The sequence below is a fragment of the Mastigoproctus giganteus genome, chromosome 7, assembly GCF_048544385.1.
Source record: "Mastigoproctus giganteus isolate SK-2022 chromosome 7, ASM4854438v1, whole genome shotgun sequence".
Lineage (NCBI taxonomy): Eukaryota > Metazoa > Arthropoda > Arachnida > Uropygi > Thelyphonidae > Mastigoproctus > Mastigoproctus giganteus.
Window position 1 is genome coordinate 232,262,765 of NC_143581.1, and position 17,808 is coordinate 232,280,572.

General features: G+C 40.1%; 2 protein-coding genes across 2 annotated transcripts in view; one reads left to right on the top strand and one right to left on the bottom strand.

The window, feature by feature from the left end:
* RYa-R (RYamide receptor) overlaps nt 1-17,808 on the bottom strand; it is a 288,646-nt gene that overhangs the window by 234,624 nt on the left and 36,214 nt on the right. The gene's annotated exons all lie outside the window — the stretch shown is intronic.
* LOC150083770 (uncharacterized) overlaps nt 1-17,808 on the top strand; it is a 71,874-nt gene that overhangs the window by 5,466 nt on the left and 48,600 nt on the right. The window contains exons 2-4 of the mRNA XM_090378598.1: nt 2,718-2,826; nt 8,314-8,356; nt 10,389-10,514. Of these exons, the coding sequence (XP_090234724.1) occupies nt 2,718-2,826; nt 8,314-8,356; nt 10,389-10,514 (278 nt within the window). The remainder of the gene's footprint in view (nt 1-2,717; nt 2,827-8,313; nt 8,357-10,388; nt 10,515-17,808) is intronic.

Here is a 17,808-nt window from a genome sequence, read left to right on the forward strand (position 1 = left end):
TTTGAGCAGATTTGTTTGTATTTATAGTCAGATTGAGATTCTTCAGATATTTGATGATTCCGCACATCTGTAAATTCGCATCATGGCTAACCTTGGAAATGTCATCACAGGATTTGGAAATAATAAACAACTTTAAATCATCGGCATAAGACAGCAGATTTGGATTTTCTTGTAGAAGTGGTTGTAGAGATGCTGAAAATATAACACTGGAGAGAACACCTCCTTGAGGGATGCCTGTTGCGGTTGTGACGAGAATATTATCAGTATTAGTGGGGAAGATGAGATTTCTGTGATTGAGGCTGTACTGAAGATAGGATATAACCATTGTATCAATGGGGAAATGATTTTTCAGTATTTCAATGGCTTTCTTGTGATCAATGTTGTCGAAAGCACCTTTGATGTCTAAGTAAAAGACATCGCATTGTGCTTTATCCTGAAACGCAGTTTGGATGCGCACAATGGTGTCAGCTAGGCTTGTTGTTGTAGAGCGCCCTGTAGGACCAAAATGCATGTTGTCGGGTGCATTAGCAGAGATCGCATCCCGAAGATATGGCAGCATGATCTTATCAATAATCTTAGCGATTATTGACGATACAGCAATTGGACGATAGTTTATATGGTTATTATTGCTAGCTGTTTTGGAATCAGGGTAATTTTAAAAGTCTTCCATAATCTTGGAAGGAAAGGCCGGGAGATGCAACTGGAAATAATATGAACTAGAGAATCAATGATGAATGCACTGGACAATTTAATAATAAAACTAGGGATGCCGTCAGGGCCTTCACTACTATCAATTCGTAGTTTGTTAATAATTTTCTGAACTGTATCCTTGTTTACAAGTTGGTTGATTAGCAGAGCTTGATTAGGAAGCATTTCATGTTGAACGCTATTTGCGTGTTTATAAGAATTGAATTCTTTAAATTTGTTTTGCATACTAAACTCTTAAAGTATTATGCCATGTGCATTTAATTATTTTAAATATTATCTTATACACCTTTTGGCATCTCTCATATTATGCGATTAACTTCACAACTGGGTCGTCATGTCTGCAATACTAGGGTACCTGCCCACCCACTGATGATAGGCCAATAGCCTTGAAACATGTCTGGGGAGCCTGGAGTTCACGGAGTTTCCGAGAATGGGTAACAACAGTCTTCTCTACTGGGGAAGCGTTACCTATTCGAGGAGTTTATGAGTGGTGTGAGTTGAAGGAGTTAGTCCCTTTCATTCTTCTACATGTTTCTTTTTCCTCTTCCACTCCTACTATTACTTTCCCTCTACCTTTTTTGCTTTCTAAGTCTAATAGGGACAAGTGGATAGTAGAGCTATTAACCCACACATATACAAATAGCCGTGAAACATGTCTGGGTGGTGGTACTCACTGAGAATAAGTAACAATAGTCTTCTCTATTAGCAAAGCGTTACTTATTTGAGGTAGTGCAGTATCATGGCAACTCGTTGTGAAGGCAGAGCACAATATGAGAAAGAGCAAATGATGCCCACAACAACTACTTTGTAGTTTTTTTAAGAATGTCTATGGTGTATCTAAACACCGATATTATATAGTAATTTTTTATGCAGGGCTATAAATTTTTTTTGATGATTCTATTAATGCCGAGATTATAGCGTAGAAAAGTGGAACTGCTTTCGACTTCCTTTTTGAGGGTTGTATAATAAAACTGCTTGCAGAAGAATGGAAAGTTGTTGGAAGTATCTACAGGGGTGATAATAAATTTTTGTTGTAAATCTAAGATGGCTTTTTTGAGATTAGAGAACCTGATATGTGAATTATTATAAAGGTTGTAAGTCTTAGAAATAATTTTTTTAACGTCTTGATATATAACGTTTATCCAGTTATAAAACGCTTCATGAGGTATTGTATACTTATAAGCCAACTTATTGCAAAAGTTTAAGATATTAAGATATAAATCTTTATATATATTATTGAGGTTGGCCTTATGGACAGGTCTGAATTTGAATCCTTTTTCCATGGCCGACTTGAGTGGAATGTTGTTAATAATATCCAGGTTGCCAGTAATAATATGTCTGATGCTGATAAACGAAAGGAGAATTACGTATGGAATTGGGATTATTACAATGATATGGAAGATCTGAAGCTTGCAAGTTGCCTAAATTAGTAGCTAAAGTTTTATAATTACAAATTTTGAGTCCAATAGGAGATTCATAGCTAAAGCAGTGATGGATCTTGAACTTGAAATCGTTATAAAATGGGAGAAAATTATTACGGTTATTTAGTAAATGATGCCAAGGAATTTTTATCAAACCAGCTATGCGTGAATTTAATAGTACAGTATTCATTACTGTATGTAGTGATACGACCTAATCTAAAGAGAGAGATATCTAAAATAATATGCTTAAGTTGAATATTTTTAAAATTGAGTTAAGGCTTTTAATATAGAGTTTTTGATATTAAAGAGAAAGGCTATGTACATCAAGAATGGTGTTGTCCCAGGAGCTAATAATATTACGAAAATTGTGCCGAATATGCCTGTGATGACGATTTAATTTATTTCCACGTTTGTATCTACGCTTATTATTATTGAAGAAATGACTGAGATGGAATAGATTGTAAATACAGTGGCTGGTGTTTAAACAACCGTTGCTTAAAAGAATTTGAATTTTGTTAAAAAAATCTATTGTTTAAGCCATAGGGATATAAAGACTTACAGGTACACATAAATAAATTCTCATAACAGTCACGAAGAACGTTGTCATTGATGATGGCAAGTATTTTAATTTTAACGTTATTGAAGCCATGATGGTGAAAGTGGAAGAGTTCTATTTCAGTATCCAAAATGGTGTTAGGTAAAAGTACTGTTCTTTTCTTCTCCCTTCCTCTTCTTCGTTTTTATATATATATGCGCACACATACGCATTATATACAGGTATAGTAATCAGCAATTTGACCCTTCACTGCCATAAGGAGGGGGGTTTTAAAAACAAGAAAGCAAAAAAATTTCTCATCTCCACAGACTGTGGGTGAAGGATGCGGTTCAGGATTCTCTGAAATGATCATCGAGGTAAAGGGAATTCACCAGCGCTAATATCATAACGTACAGAAATAGGGGGAGCCACTGCATAACCACTTCCCGGAGTTATTTTTTAGTGTGAAATAGAGAAATACATAAAAGTTTATTGGACTTCAAATAAAGTGATTTTTTCGCAATAAATATTGATACACGCAATTCTTTCGAAAACGTGGTAATCAATATCCCTCCCACAAGTTCATTTGAAACATTTTCTACGAATGGTTGAAAATTAAAGCGATTTCATTTGCTGTTTTTTTCGCTTGGGTATCGCACACTGTTTAACGCAGAAAAACAAACGAATTCTATAAATGCGAGTTAAAAAGGAACAAAAATCTATTAAAGATGCAGTTTGCTCATTCTGCCCATTACAATTGTACAATAGGAGCCCACGTTCTGTAGCCAAACCCCCCTTGCGGAGGAGAAGTGTCTGCAATAGGCCTGTATCGGATGAACGTAGCCACATCTCTGAGGACGAGAGTATTGCTCCACTAAACGCGAGCACCTGCCGAGTTCCCACCGCAATCGAAAACAGGCTGGGAGAATGAGGGCTGCTTTACTGCCCGCGCGGCCTGGACGCGTTCGAGATCATTGCGCAGAACAAAAGCGTTTCATCTACGGAAACATTCTATTAGGAAAGGAGAGGCCGCGCCCGGTATCCCCGTAACATTAGCCCCACTGATAAAGTGGTAATTGTAGAGATGAATGATTTCATCATTACTGGAAAACATTCGCCGTTCTTCGGAGATAATCTTCGCCATAAATTTCTCGCAAATGATAAACAGGGCGAGCGCGTCTGTTCCCAATAAACTATTAAAACGAGGCTAATTGCCCTCGTCGCTAAGGACAGTTTGAAGCCACGAGAAACACATGTAAGGCAGAGATCAAATTCTTGTAGCCGATTTCTTAGCTCTTTATCAGACAATGGACAGCCTCTTCGCCTCTCCTTAGGGATGGGGGATTCGTTTCTTATTTCCAATTAAAATGAAATAAAGATAAGATGGAAAATCAGCACAAAACCGTTCCGACTGTTCAGTCATCATGCAGCCAAATGCTCAATTTATACTTGATGAGAGAATTTGATATTTTGGTATAGCGCTTAACTGTTATGATCAGAATCCCACAGACCCCTCCTTAGAGATTAAAAAAAGTAAATAAAATCGATAAATGAACGCATCTTCCACCCCAAAAGCTTACAGAATCAGTTAAGATGCTAAGTGAAAAGTTTGAATTGATGTTTGATGCCGCTACGCAGTGCTGGGCCGACTCAAGAACGAGCATTGATAAAGATGAACGTCATAATCATCCCAGTTTTATAATAATTGTCCTCACCACGATCCAAATATTTCGTAATCATCAACTGTCGTCTTTCATTCTCTTTTATTAAAGGCGATGAATAATTTCTCGCAGCAAACTCTGAAGTGGCTTTCCACTTCCCTCCGGCAACTCGGATTATTTTTAGATAAGTACACCACCAGGTGTCGCTTTCTCACGGCTCTCGACTTCCCCAGTAAGAAATAGATTTCGACCGATCGCGGGATTTCATACTTTTTCGACAGAAGTCGCTCCTTGATGTAAACATTATCACTTCATTTTAAATTCATTGCATCCCACTGTTTTCAATGTTGCACTTCCACTTTAATATATTTGATATTCTCTCTAAGCGCAGAAAGACCAATGACCTGAGAGGCTTTGAGCACTAATAAGTGAAAGTATTAGGCTTTCCACGATTGCAAATACCGAATAGAGATTCGGGTGAAATCATTCAGTTCAAGCTGCGACCGAGGGTATTAGATCTCAGCCTAATCCATCCAGCACGATCACTTACATCATTCCTTTTTCGGGACTCCTTCCCTTTTCCAATAGAAAACTTCTTAGCATTCTACCAAAACGCGAGATTGTTTTAACTCTTGACCTAATAACTAAAATTACTTTTCTTATGTGGCTCGGTGAACCTCTTGCGCGAATATTTTTTCTTTCTTTCTTTCTTTTCCAGCGTGATGTTGTTCCGGAGGTGCAAACAATACAATAAATTGGTTTTAAGATATATCGCGCGTCCACTCTTCGGGGTTTTGCGCCAAAGATATGTTTCGCAGCATACGTGTTCACTTCTCCGGATTCTGTTCTCTTCCTCGCATCAATCTTACCTGCCCCGTCTGTTTCTGTGCCTCCGACTCATCGATATTCCGTACGACAGTCTCTGTGTGTGTACCAAGTTCACACGAAAGCGTTGGTTGCAATTCGTCCGAAAAATGCGTACGGATTTCGCGCTCAATACGTATACAAATAAACAAACGTTGCAAGATTTCGGGATTGTTTTGCGTACGTTAATTGCAAATTTCTGTAATTTTAATTGGAAAAAGAAAAAAAATTCCCGAATTTGCGCAGCTAACAGCTTGAATAAAGCGAAGAAAAACCTCCTTTCCATCGCGATGCGGCCAAATGACGGCTGATCACGTGATGTGCATTCTTTGATGGGAACCATCTGTGGAGTGTCCTACAAGTAGTGCTGGGAGTTTCGCGAAGTTTTCAGCAAAACAAATCCGAAATGGAGTTCTGTGTAGAGGCGGCGGCGGCAGCGGCAGCACGGCCATTGCGAGATGGAATTACAGATCGAAGAGGTGTATTGGCCTGGTGACGTCACACCGTGGGAAACTCGAAACCTGTTAGCCCTGGGCCTCTAACGATTTCTCGCAGAGTTTCTCCGTGTATGTGCTGAGTTCGTGTCCACGCGCCAGCGAGCCTGCACGCGGACCAGATGAAATGCCGGATGAGGTTTGGTTAGGTTCTTCCACGGAGCACGCATCGGGAACCGTAGCAGCAGCAAAACGAAGGAGAAGACGCCTGGCACGGCACACGTCGTGTCTCCCACTGTTAGGACTACCCTGTTGAGCGGCACTGACAGAGCATCGCTTCACGCCTCGCCAGTTATGAGTACTTACAGCTCACCTGGGATTCTCTCTTCATTCCACTCCGCCTTGGACAACATTGTCAAAGAGAGGTAAGTGTAGGGGTCCGTCACGCCCCCCTCCCTCCCTTCCCGCGCTATTCGCGAGTCGTTCGCCCCCTCCGTTCCCTCGCATAAAGCAATTCTTAATTGTCTCGTTCATTCAAATTTCGCACGCTTGCTGCGATTTGCACTTCTTGAAGCATCTCTCTTTTTTTATCCACTGCGCATCCTGCTCGATATATTTTAATCTTTGTTCTGGTCGCGATGAGTTTGAGCGTGCCCCACCGATCATAATATTTTACCTCGTTTTCTCCGTCACGGATATACTCACGTAGAAGTCAGCGTATGGTAATGTGGGGAAGCTGCTTATCTTAGATGGTTGATTGGTTTCTCTGTGGGGTACATGGATGCAACATGGGAATTGAGGGGTGGGGAGAGTTGACAGTATACTGTAGTTGGGACAACTGCAGTAGACGGTTGAACTGAAAAAATTTTTGCTAATCCAATTAAGAGAAATGCTTGGGGAGAGGGAATCGGAATTATCCATTGACATTTGACTAAACTCACTGTTCAAGTTCACGAATGTTTCATTTTGTCATTTAATCATTTACAAATGGTCTGACTGAAGTCTGAAAATCTTTTATTAGGCTGATTCACATAAAATACCACACATACTATCAACATAATTCTCGAAGATTCTTCCTCATGTGTGTGTGTGTGTGTGTGTGTGTGTGTGTGTGTAATATCTTGGATAACTTGAGTGATTTATTCTTTAAAAAAAAAAAAAGAAAGGAAATCCCTGTATGAAAACTCACTTCCTTGTTGGATTAATGCAGTGGGAAAAAGAGCGAAAAGTAGTCCGTTGCCAGGGCTATTGTTTTAAAGACTGGGTTGTTTATCTGTTTCGCATTTTGACACTGGTGTTTTCATTCGATTGCACCAATCCCGATATAGCAATCCTCGTTCAAGAGTGAACGACGCATTTGACTTCACACGTCACTGGAACTGACGACATCAGATGAGCAACGATGACACCACTTGTAAACGGCGCATCACCTTTAACCGGTAACAAACGACTCTTTATGCCAACAGAGGGCGTGAACATCAAATCCGAACGTGTGCGTAGAAAGAACCGAGATTTTCCCCATAGATTTTCTAATATTCCAAGCGGTAGCAAATGTTGTCCTTTTGCAAAAATACCGTGGGAACCCACGTTAACCCTCTCCAGGCTGTTCGTCCATTTAAATGCGGATCTGTCAGGAACCGACGTTTATTGCTTTCTTTATATGCCTCGGGGCAAATTATTAGCCCGTAATGGCCTCTTTAGAACGGCAGATGGGGTAGGATGGTCCCTTTGCAGATCCAATCCCTCGAAACTTCAAAAGGTTTTACGTTGTTTTATTTAATCTTGCCCGCGGTTTCTGCGCACTAAATAGGTGTTTACAGCGGAACCCCCTAATAGAGAGAGGCAGAAACAACGAAGAAATTACAGATCTTCGGCTTGGAGTTTATCGATCGTCGAGATCAAACAGCAATCATTCGCGAATTTGATATTTAAAAACATGCCAGCAACTCCCAAACAGCTGGTTATTTCCTGCTCTGGAAGCGGCACAGAGTCGCGAGCTACAACATTATTCTTCATAAAGATCGCTTAAAACAGCAATTCGGCGCAGGAGAGCAATTCAATATCCAGAGACACACCGTGGGAACACGCGCATTCACAGCAGCTGGGCTTAACTTATTTATGAGAACCCGTCGTCATGACAGGTTCTCCGAAACAGTAGCTGCAACCACGAGAAATGCTAGAAGACCGGAGAAAATACAATCTGTAAAGGCGCAAAGGAATAGAAAGACGGAAAAACTCCAGTAAACAGATCGTTAAAAATTTTTATCAGCTCCGCTGCATCGCGAAAAATGATACAAAACTTCCCAACTGCGAGCAAGTTTCGGTCATTTAACGGGAAATTTTTGCAAGCGCGTCTTTAACCAACCCCGCGCATGGTCTCGAAATATACACGCACGCGCGCACGGATACAAATATACAAAATGGATAAACCTTTCATAATCCCACTTTCCACCCCCCAAAGTTGCCGGCTCGGTTCCATCTTGTAAGCCCTTTGGAGAATTTTTTTGCACTAGGTGGCGCTCTCTCGCTTAATCTCCGAAGTCTGGTATATTCGGTTACAGAGAGGGAAAAAAAATGGAAGGAACCTCCGGTGGCTGCCAGGGTAAGACTTAGCCTTGTGTAACTACCGTTGGACCAGTTTATTTTCTTTATCTTTTATGTACAGTAATTGTTTTTTTTTTCTTTTGCAGATTCACGGACACCTTTAGAACAGTTGGAGAACATCCGCAGAGGGTAAGTATCCTTTGAATTTACATATTTAAGGAAGGTTGCTTCGCTTAAATGCTTTGTGGTACGAGAGAGCTATTTCTCTAAATCGCTTAAGTTTATTCACCACCCCGTGTAGGGGGCTAGGAGGGAGTACAAATCTTTGAACGTTACTTTCCAAAAGTTAACGTCGAAGCAATTGGTAGAATCTGCACTACAACGTAGAAATGCGACCGATTGACGTACATAGAAATTGTTTACATTATATTATTTACCGAATAGAACGAATGTTAGAATCAGTAATCTACCTTGAAGATTACTGATTGTTCAAATAAAAAAATTAAATTAACAATTCTAAGTCATTGTATGGATGGTGAATTTGACGTTCTCTCGTTAGTTTGTCAAACTTTTACGATTAAATCCATCCCAGGATTCAGTTTCTTTAAATAATTAAAATTGTAAGCGAACAAACGAATCCGCATTAAGTAATTCATCGCCCGATTTGCAATTAATGGTATCGTGACCGCGTTCAAGTACGAGTCTGATTTCGGTGTCGCGTAATCGACGTCTCGTTCATTAATTTTAAAACTGGAACTACTTAAGGGCGGCTCGGTTGCTTAATTGCGCCAATTTTCCGCTTTATTTATTTATTATAAGTTTACGATACAACGAAGATGTCTAACTTCCATATTCCTTCAAAAGTGAATGTAAAAAAGTCGTTTATTTTTGGTGCGGTCCTTACGCGTATTAATAACACCAAACAACGAAATCGTTTTACTTTACTGAGCTAAATACAAATTTTAAAACGTTTTCCGAGTTAAACTATTATTTAATGAGAAATTGGCTGGATGAGTTTTGAACATTGCGATTGCTTCTGGCAATTCAAAACCTCAAAAAGGCAAAACCGACGTAGATTTCTGAACAAAACAACAAAGCAAAACAATTGTTTATGTTTCTTCCTTTGCGTTGCCATGGTTGCAAAGTGCCGCGTATTTTCACCTAGAAATATTAGCCTCAACCGCAGTAACTGTTACACATCGGTGCAACGAGGGTATTACGAGGGCCGTGTGATTTGGAGGAGGATACAAATCACGTCACAAATCCGAGGACGTCGTAGCGGGAATGCCCTCGCAGCGATTAGTCATGCCGTCAAGGAAATCCTCCCGTGGAGAAAATGAACGAGAGATTCTCCATACGAACACAAAGTATCGGTTAAACTAGCAGCCAATAGAAAGTTGCAAACAATTTAACCAATTACGAACGATGAAATTTTTGAAGTCCGTTGAACGGAAGAAGAGAACAGAGTTTCGTAACTCTTCACTTTTTGACTGACAGCTAACAAATCCTCCCTGTTGTATTGTAAACATCTTGGCGTCAAATCCAATGCATATTTGCTTATCTGGAGGGGCTGACAATACGTGACACACGGAAAAGGTCTTCGACGCGAGAAGAAATAAATTGCGTTCCTGGGAGAAAGAAAACTGTGGATTGTCACAAGAAATCAGGAAACTGTTGCGCGCAGCAGGCCTTCGAATAAAAACGACTTCAGAAACGATCGCAACTTGCCCGACAGCCTCCAGAATATAAACGCGGCGAGATTAATTGTATTTGGAACCGAGAGGACCAGTTAGGAACAATTCAGTTTCTGCCTTTCGCGCTTGCTTTAGATCAATTACTGAACTCGGTGACACGGAATCCATTCAACTGTTGCAACCGCTTCTTTCGACCGCAGTGGTCCCAGAAGCATTATTGTAACGACCCAACTGTCCCGCGGATGAAAATTTATTTCCAAAAAAGACAATTAAGGTCAGAAAAGTAATGAAATCCTGCTCACTTCGCGGACGGGTCTTAATAGAAAGAAGTGTTCCAGTTGCATCAACGAACTAATAATAGAACAGCCTTTGTTGTATTTTGCTCAGCGGGTTTTTTCCAGCTTTCTTCAAGACGATTACTTTGAAATCTAACATGTTTTTTTATTTACTTCGCTTTAAAAATGTAAGTTTAGCGAATGTCGTGTAGTCCTTCAACGTTTAAAATGTTTTTCTTTTTTATTTTGCAGGTGGCCGCACGGTCTCTAAATATGGTTTCTAGTTCTCGACCCAGTACTCAAGGATTCCTCAGGGAATCCGAATCGAACATGTTAACGATGGGTCTGATAGGGTGTCTTCCGGACAACGTACAGCAGGTAAGCGAATATTTATTTATGTGGCTAGTATTAGCGACCTCCAGCGGAGGAAATTTGCAGAAAATTGTAATGCCCTTTTTGAAACTAACCATTTATGATTAAGCGGCTTCTTCTTGTGTTTCAACGCATTGCGGGAAAGCAACGTTTCAGTTGTTGTAGCAGAACGAGAACCAACTTGAGATTTTCTTTGCTCTCGAACCGCACCACACTGCGGTTATTCCAGACCTCCAACTTCGCGAAATTATTTAATCTAAGTTTTCAGTCAGAGGAAGCTCTTGGCAGATATTCTAAGAGGAATAATTGAAAGCGTATTCATGGTAGCCTATCGAGTCAGAGACCGATGATGACTTTAAGCAAATGTTACTCTCAAATTCCAGGCGACATCTTAACGCCTTCTTTATGTAACTCGGGCTATCTACATAAACAGCAGCCACATCGCGAGCCATTTCACTGTGAGACACGCAGCGCTGCACAAACACCAGTAAATTACTTTCCACCGCTCCCAGAGTTTCCTCCCCACCTCCTTATAATAACCTCTTTCTAAACTTAAAAGGATTTTGCACAATGAAGGCACTCGAAATTATCCCGAGGGAGCGTCAAATGACACGAACTTTCCGTTATGTAGTAACAAATATTGGGTAATAATAGGAGCAAAATTTATTTCTTGCTTGGCGATTCCACGAGCGTTTGGACACTGCTGTAGGACAATTTAAATACGGCCAACAAATTTATTCAATTCGCTGCTTTGTGTAATGTTTATAAACGGGATCTCAGCCATCTGCATAAGAAATTACTTTGGAATAACGTTCTGCGAAGTCAGGCCATGGCAGATTGTTTCATTCCTCCGGGTGATGTGAGGTGATTATTGGAGAACGTTATCCATGGAAAACACAGAAACAATTATCTCTCCTGTTCTTCAAATTAATTGCTTCAAACCAATCCCAGTTTTAAACAATTTATTGAAAACGAATGAAATAATAAGAAAATGTAACACCTCGTCTTCTTAATGCTCTTTATGATTTTAACATAAATTGACACTCTGATGGAACTTTCCATCCGCGATGATATTTAACCTGCAGAATGTTAAGATGAACGCTTTAAGCGTGGATAATTTCCAACGCAAATTATGCGCTTCAAACAAAGTCATCATAGTTCAGGGGTTTAAAAGTAGCACGCGCTGCGGTATTCTCAACAAAGATGAACGGTCCAAGTTTATTTCACTTACCTGGTGACCGTGTTGTGTGCCTGCAAGCTGGGCTTTTCTGAAAGCGGCGAACAATATTTTTCCGAAGCTCCTTAAGTTCTCAGAACCTTAAAAGGGGGGGAAAAAGAAGTCTTTCAATCAACAGTTTCGAGCGTATCTTTTGTCCTCTGCCGCTCACTTTAATTTTCCGGTGTAGCTTCAGTTGCCAATGGCAACAAAGAGCTGACGAACGAAAGGCATCGTTAACACTTAATGGCCGGTCCTCTATAAAATGGAATTTCTTTTGTTCGGAGAATTCCTTTTGTTAGCGAAGGCCTGACGGGAAAGACCCACTTTGATATTTTGTTTGGTCCCCTCCTCAACAAAATCTATCTGACCACGTCGAAACACATCCAAATCAACTTCATTAGTTTTATATGCTGTCGTCATCATATCATTTACTATGTTTGGCGAATTGAAGATTTAATCAGTGTAGTTTTTGTATGACGTCGTGCATTTTAAGACAGATTCTCCTCGTCTTCATCAGTGCCTTTAATGTTCCCCATACAGATGCTCAACGCCCATTCTCTCTCTCTTCGACGTTCCTTAGACTCAATTTGCATACCGATATTTTTTGGAGTACTTTTGCTCCCGAAGAGTTCAGATAATCTTTTTGCTTTAATGTAAATCAAGGAACTTCTTCTTAGTCAATACCATTTTTTTGAATTTGTTTTTACACCATACTGGCATTTCCCGTAATGGTGGTGTCGTGTTTCCCACCTGCTGATTTCGGGTAGCCAAACAGCCAGTTCATTTTTGGTCATTTCTACGGAATCCTGTATCTTAGAAGTGAAACGAGGCGGAGATGAACTAACGTTCCAGGTCCCGCCCTACAAAATAGATACATACTGGCATTAAAGAAAAAAGAAATTATTTTTTGTAATAATGTAATCTTTGATATAGTAAAGGGTAAAAGATGCAAAGGAAGGAGTCTTTTGTTGTATTAACCAAAAATATATTTGTCTAACTTGTCAACTCACTCCGATCTTACTTTTCCCACTGCCAGAAGGTACCGATCTGGTAACCCCTTAACCTTACCAGACTGTCAAACCTCAACCATCCAGGAATCCAATTTATTCCACTTGTTGACAAACAACACTGACAAAATATAGTTCCTGGGGTTCATATATTTCCCCTGATTTTTCTGTATATTTCAATGTGAAATTAATGCCTATATTCAATCCCCAACTGCCCTCAGTGGCTTTATCACATTTGTAATCCATCATGCATATGGATTCCGTTTGCTCTTCTTAAGATGAGCCTCCCGTCTTTGCACCATTTAAAGAAGCTCAATATCTTTTCTTAAATCAATCTTCAAACCTGAACACAATTATCCAAATGCGGTCCAGTAAATAAAATATAGCAGTGTTGCCAAATTTACCCAATCCCTCTACAGCCCTTCCAGTTACCAGGCCACTCATCTGTCACAATACGCACATTTTTCAATGAAATATTATCTATTACACTGATAAATAATTGCCTCTCACTATCAGTAATATTTAGAAAGTCTTTTGTGGCATAATTTGAGCTTTAAGGTTGATCATCTGTAAACCAGATAGCTAAGATCCAGAAAACCATTCCGAAGAGTGATGAATTCCTGGACATGGCCTAAAAGTTTGTTTATAACGTTATGAGATTGCAGTAGGAGCTATATCCTGCTGAGAGGTCCAATTGCCTTTATGAAACCTGGTTTGGTTAAAAAGAACTACTCAGTTACACAAAAGACCTAAGACTCTCACCAGTGAGATTTCAGTGAGGCTATAGCAGATTTACGAGTACTAAAGAAATACTAAAAGTAAGTGTTTCACAAAACTCTAGAAAGAGATCCCAATCGTGGGCCATATAAACCAGATTAGAATAGTTGACAAATTAATTGGAAAGAACTGCTGAGCTGTTTAAAAGAGGAAGGTAATAGAAAAAAAAACAGAAGGATAATTACTACTGAAATCAAAGTAAATACCAATACAGACAACATTATCCAAGTTAGGAATACGGAATAAGGGCTTGTCTTTCAAATATCATTGCATAAGCATAGAAAAAGAAGACATTGGGGGTTTATGGTCAGTCAGACTGAAATTAAATGGAATCTGAAATGAAACGTTATTAAAAACAGTGTTTTAATTATATTTTGATTACAGTAACTTTGTTTAGGATTAATAGCAATGCACTAGCTTTCTTTACCGCTTTATTTAGGAATAGACGTGTTTTATAGAGGACTAATAATGAAGTCCCACTTTATCCGAAAGATCACTGCAGGAGTCCCGCAAGGTGGAGTCCTTTCCGGCCTTCTGTTCTCAGTCATTTCTAATTTCTTTTATGTGTCCCCATGACGATGCTTTATATTTTCTAATGATATAAAGTTGCTTAGGCTAATCCCACCGTCACAAATCCAATGGCAATAGTTTCTTCAATCACAGAGCTTGGCTGTTCTTTCAAATTGCTTGCTGATTTTTGGGTTAAAACTTTAACCTTTATAAATCTGCAATAATGATTTATTCACTCAAACAACAACCAACAGTAATTCAACCATCAGTTTGTGGTGTCTCCGTAGCCGTGTGGGCAGGAGCAGCAGTACATAGCACACGCTTCTTGATTAGACCGGGGTTCGAGCCCATGACCACCAAATACGGAGGATGCGGAAAGGTCAGGGAACGACCACCGCATATCCCGGAGCAATATGGCCTTAGTTGCTAATGCTCCTAAAAATCAAAAATAATAATAATGGCATCAGTTTGTGGCACTCTCATCCCAGTCTTTATCAACTGTCTACAAAATAGACAACTCTGTCTATTTTAATCCGAAGCTGAGATTTGATGTTTACACAGAATAATTCCGCAAATAACACTTGCTGTATTTCAGCAATGCGCAATCGCTATCAGATACCTACAAACTATACTTTATTTTATATGCTGCTGAAATTTTGCATCTGCTTCTCCCTTATTTAAAAAAAACCACTGTCTGTTCGCATATGAATACTGTACCCTGAAATGGACCACAGATAAGCATCGTCGACAACTCCCCCACCTCAATTTAGAACCACGGACATAACTAAACATCTAAATGTGTCCAGCCTCCCAAAGTTAATTGATATCAAATTATTATATTCGGGCCACCTGTAATTTCTTGCATCTACCCGTATATGTATTATGTCTGCAAATTGCGTTTGTTCTCTGGTTGATTTGCTGGACTTAAAAAACCCAGTTTCTGGGGGGGAGGGTGAAATCTTGCTATCTACGCCTGAGACCGACTAACTCAGCCACGGAGTGAAAAAGCCCATTAAAGGACCTCGCGTCATCGACGGGATTCGAACCCGGACCTTTTCCACCTGGGGTCGGGAGGACGGTGACGATGCCGCTGTGCTACCGCGCAGACCAGTTAACTGACACCAGACGTTTAATGATTACGATAGTTACAGTGGCACAACCCTTCGCCATCCTTTAGGTTCTGAAATACAATAGTCTACAAATTTGTGATCGTTTCCTACCTGACCAGGCAGTCCTTGGCACTGCTGCGTCTTGGAATTAACCTGAAGAAAATGGCTACCATTACATATACCATGGCATTCTCCTGCAGTGGATCGCTTCTGTTCAATTGGAATAACTGCTTCCTGATCTTGTGGGCCAATTCGTGCCACGTTGTGTTTTTGAGCTGCAACAACAATTAATTCTCATCTGTTGTTTGATCAAAATCCGTGGTTTCATTATGATTCACCTTCCCTACATTGTTTTTCAGTTGTTATGTGCTACCATGTTTATTTTTTTTTATCTTTATATATTCCTGTTTATTACATTTTCCTATTTTTATGCTTTTTTCATTTTTGTGTAACTAATAACTTCTTATGCAACCTTTCCAAGCACATTTATTATTTTCTAACTTAATGTAAAACTTCTGGCCATGTCGCTATAATGAGCATTATTGTTCCTAGTACACTGCTCGACAAAATTAACAGAACACGTAGAAAAGGCATCGTAATTCGTGTAGGCTGCGATGAAGCGGAACAAAATTTGATATGGTGGTGTACTGTACAATAATGATAAAATGAGGGGACAGCGATAAACCTCGGACATTTATAGCGGTTGTATAAGAATTACCAAACCGGTTACGTTACAGTTGTCGTGTGGGACAGAATAATGTTCAACGGCCCCACCCCTCTTCATGCGCAGAGGTGCGGTAACAATCTTCGAACTCTATGTGCGACTTTTTAGGGGTGCGGTTGGCCCAGATTTTACTTTCGTGCACGAAACGCCACTGCACATGGAGCTCAAGTGGTGGAGTAATATCTTGAAATTGAAGATATCCAACGACTGAGTGACCAGCACGATCATTAGATTTAAATCCGATTGAACATGTGCGAGACGCCATCGGGCGTTATTGCATGCCGACAGCCAACTCGGTCACTTGGTGAGCTAAGTGGTGGTCTGCGCCGGTGGAAGAGTTACCGCAGAATCTTATAGACACACATATCGAGCATGGTTCACCGCTTTTAGGCCTGTTTAGCCTTTGGAAGGGATCATACGCCATACTGATATCATGTGACCATATTTAAAAAATTTAAAGTAGTGGGAATGCTGTGTCTCTGAAGAGAATCGAAGGGTGCGATTCTCCAAAGTACCCCACCCTACAAAATGTGCAACTTGTGAAATGTTTGCAGATTTCTGGAACAGTTCATGATCCAGCCAAGGAGGATGTCTTTGTGTGTGCTAGATGCAGAGGATGTGAAGAAAGTAGGAGCCAACTCAGCGTTCTGATGTTTGTAAGAGAGTTTGAAGAGTAGAGTAAATTCTCGAGGAATTCAAATGGGGCGCCCATCAAACTCTTAGCTGCCCAGCTCATCGCCAGAGCTCACGCTTGTGCGTCAGACAACAGAGTGGCAACCTTCAATGTAGAATACTCTGGTCCCACGGAGCTAATTACTGTCGGTAACTATTATCAGGGAAACATGTTGTGTAAAAAGGATAGGTGGAATAGGACCACGGTGTGTCTGACAGGATCAAAAGTTGAAATAGCGCATATATCATCTTTTAAAAACACAAAAGGTGATGTTATACATGTTGGCACTAATAACATTAAGCGTAACAGATCAAAGGACTTACTTAACAAGTACAGGGCAATGTTGACAAAAAGTCGTGAGTTTTAATTGAATTTGAAAGCGTCTGCAATTCTGCCTAGGCACGATGGTCGGATTGTATATGTTCAGTGCCTTGTCAATCAATTGAGCCCTTGAGAGAATGTGCAAAGTCCATGGGTAGAATTTTTCTCAGCGTGGTCTGTGCTTGCTAACGGGAGAGCCTGTTTTTACGGGAATGGGTTACACTTGAATAGAAGGGATGCAAGAATATTTTCTGGTGCTATCAAGGCGGTGTTAGGTGAGTCGGGAAACGGCTAGCTTGGGAGATACATAGATGAATAGTTTAAATAGAGCATCAGGCAGAGATGAAAGTGATTCTTGCATTGCTACTATTGGTACTTGTAACAGCCTGGAAAGCAAGGTATCTGGGATTTCATACCCGGCTGTGAGTCATCATGGACTCACAGCCGGGATGAAGATATAAGTGATGCTGAATTTGAATATGGGGAGTACAATGCATACAAGATAGGAGAGGCGGAAGAGTTATACTCTGAGTTAAGAATATTAAATCTAAGGCAGTGCATCCAGTTGACTTGGGTGACGAGTGCAATGTTGAGTTAGTTTGGTGCTAAATTAGCACTGCGAAAACAAACAAAATTGAGAGTAAGAGTGTGTTATAGGACTGATGACTATGACAAACATGTATACAGGGAAATAGTTGCCCAGCAAATTAGAATATCTCGTAATGGGGGATTTTAACTTTCCAGATGTTGACTGGAATTTAAGGATTGGTCACTGATACACTACAGTTTTGTGGATTTCTTGATTGACTATTTTCTACAGCAACATGTCAGACAGCCAACGTGAGAAAGCAGTTCTCTTGGTCTGATTACCAGCAGTAATTCTTCATGCATTGGGAATCTGCAAGTAAAAGACCCACTGGGTGGTAACGATTATAGTGTAATAATGATGAATGTAACTAA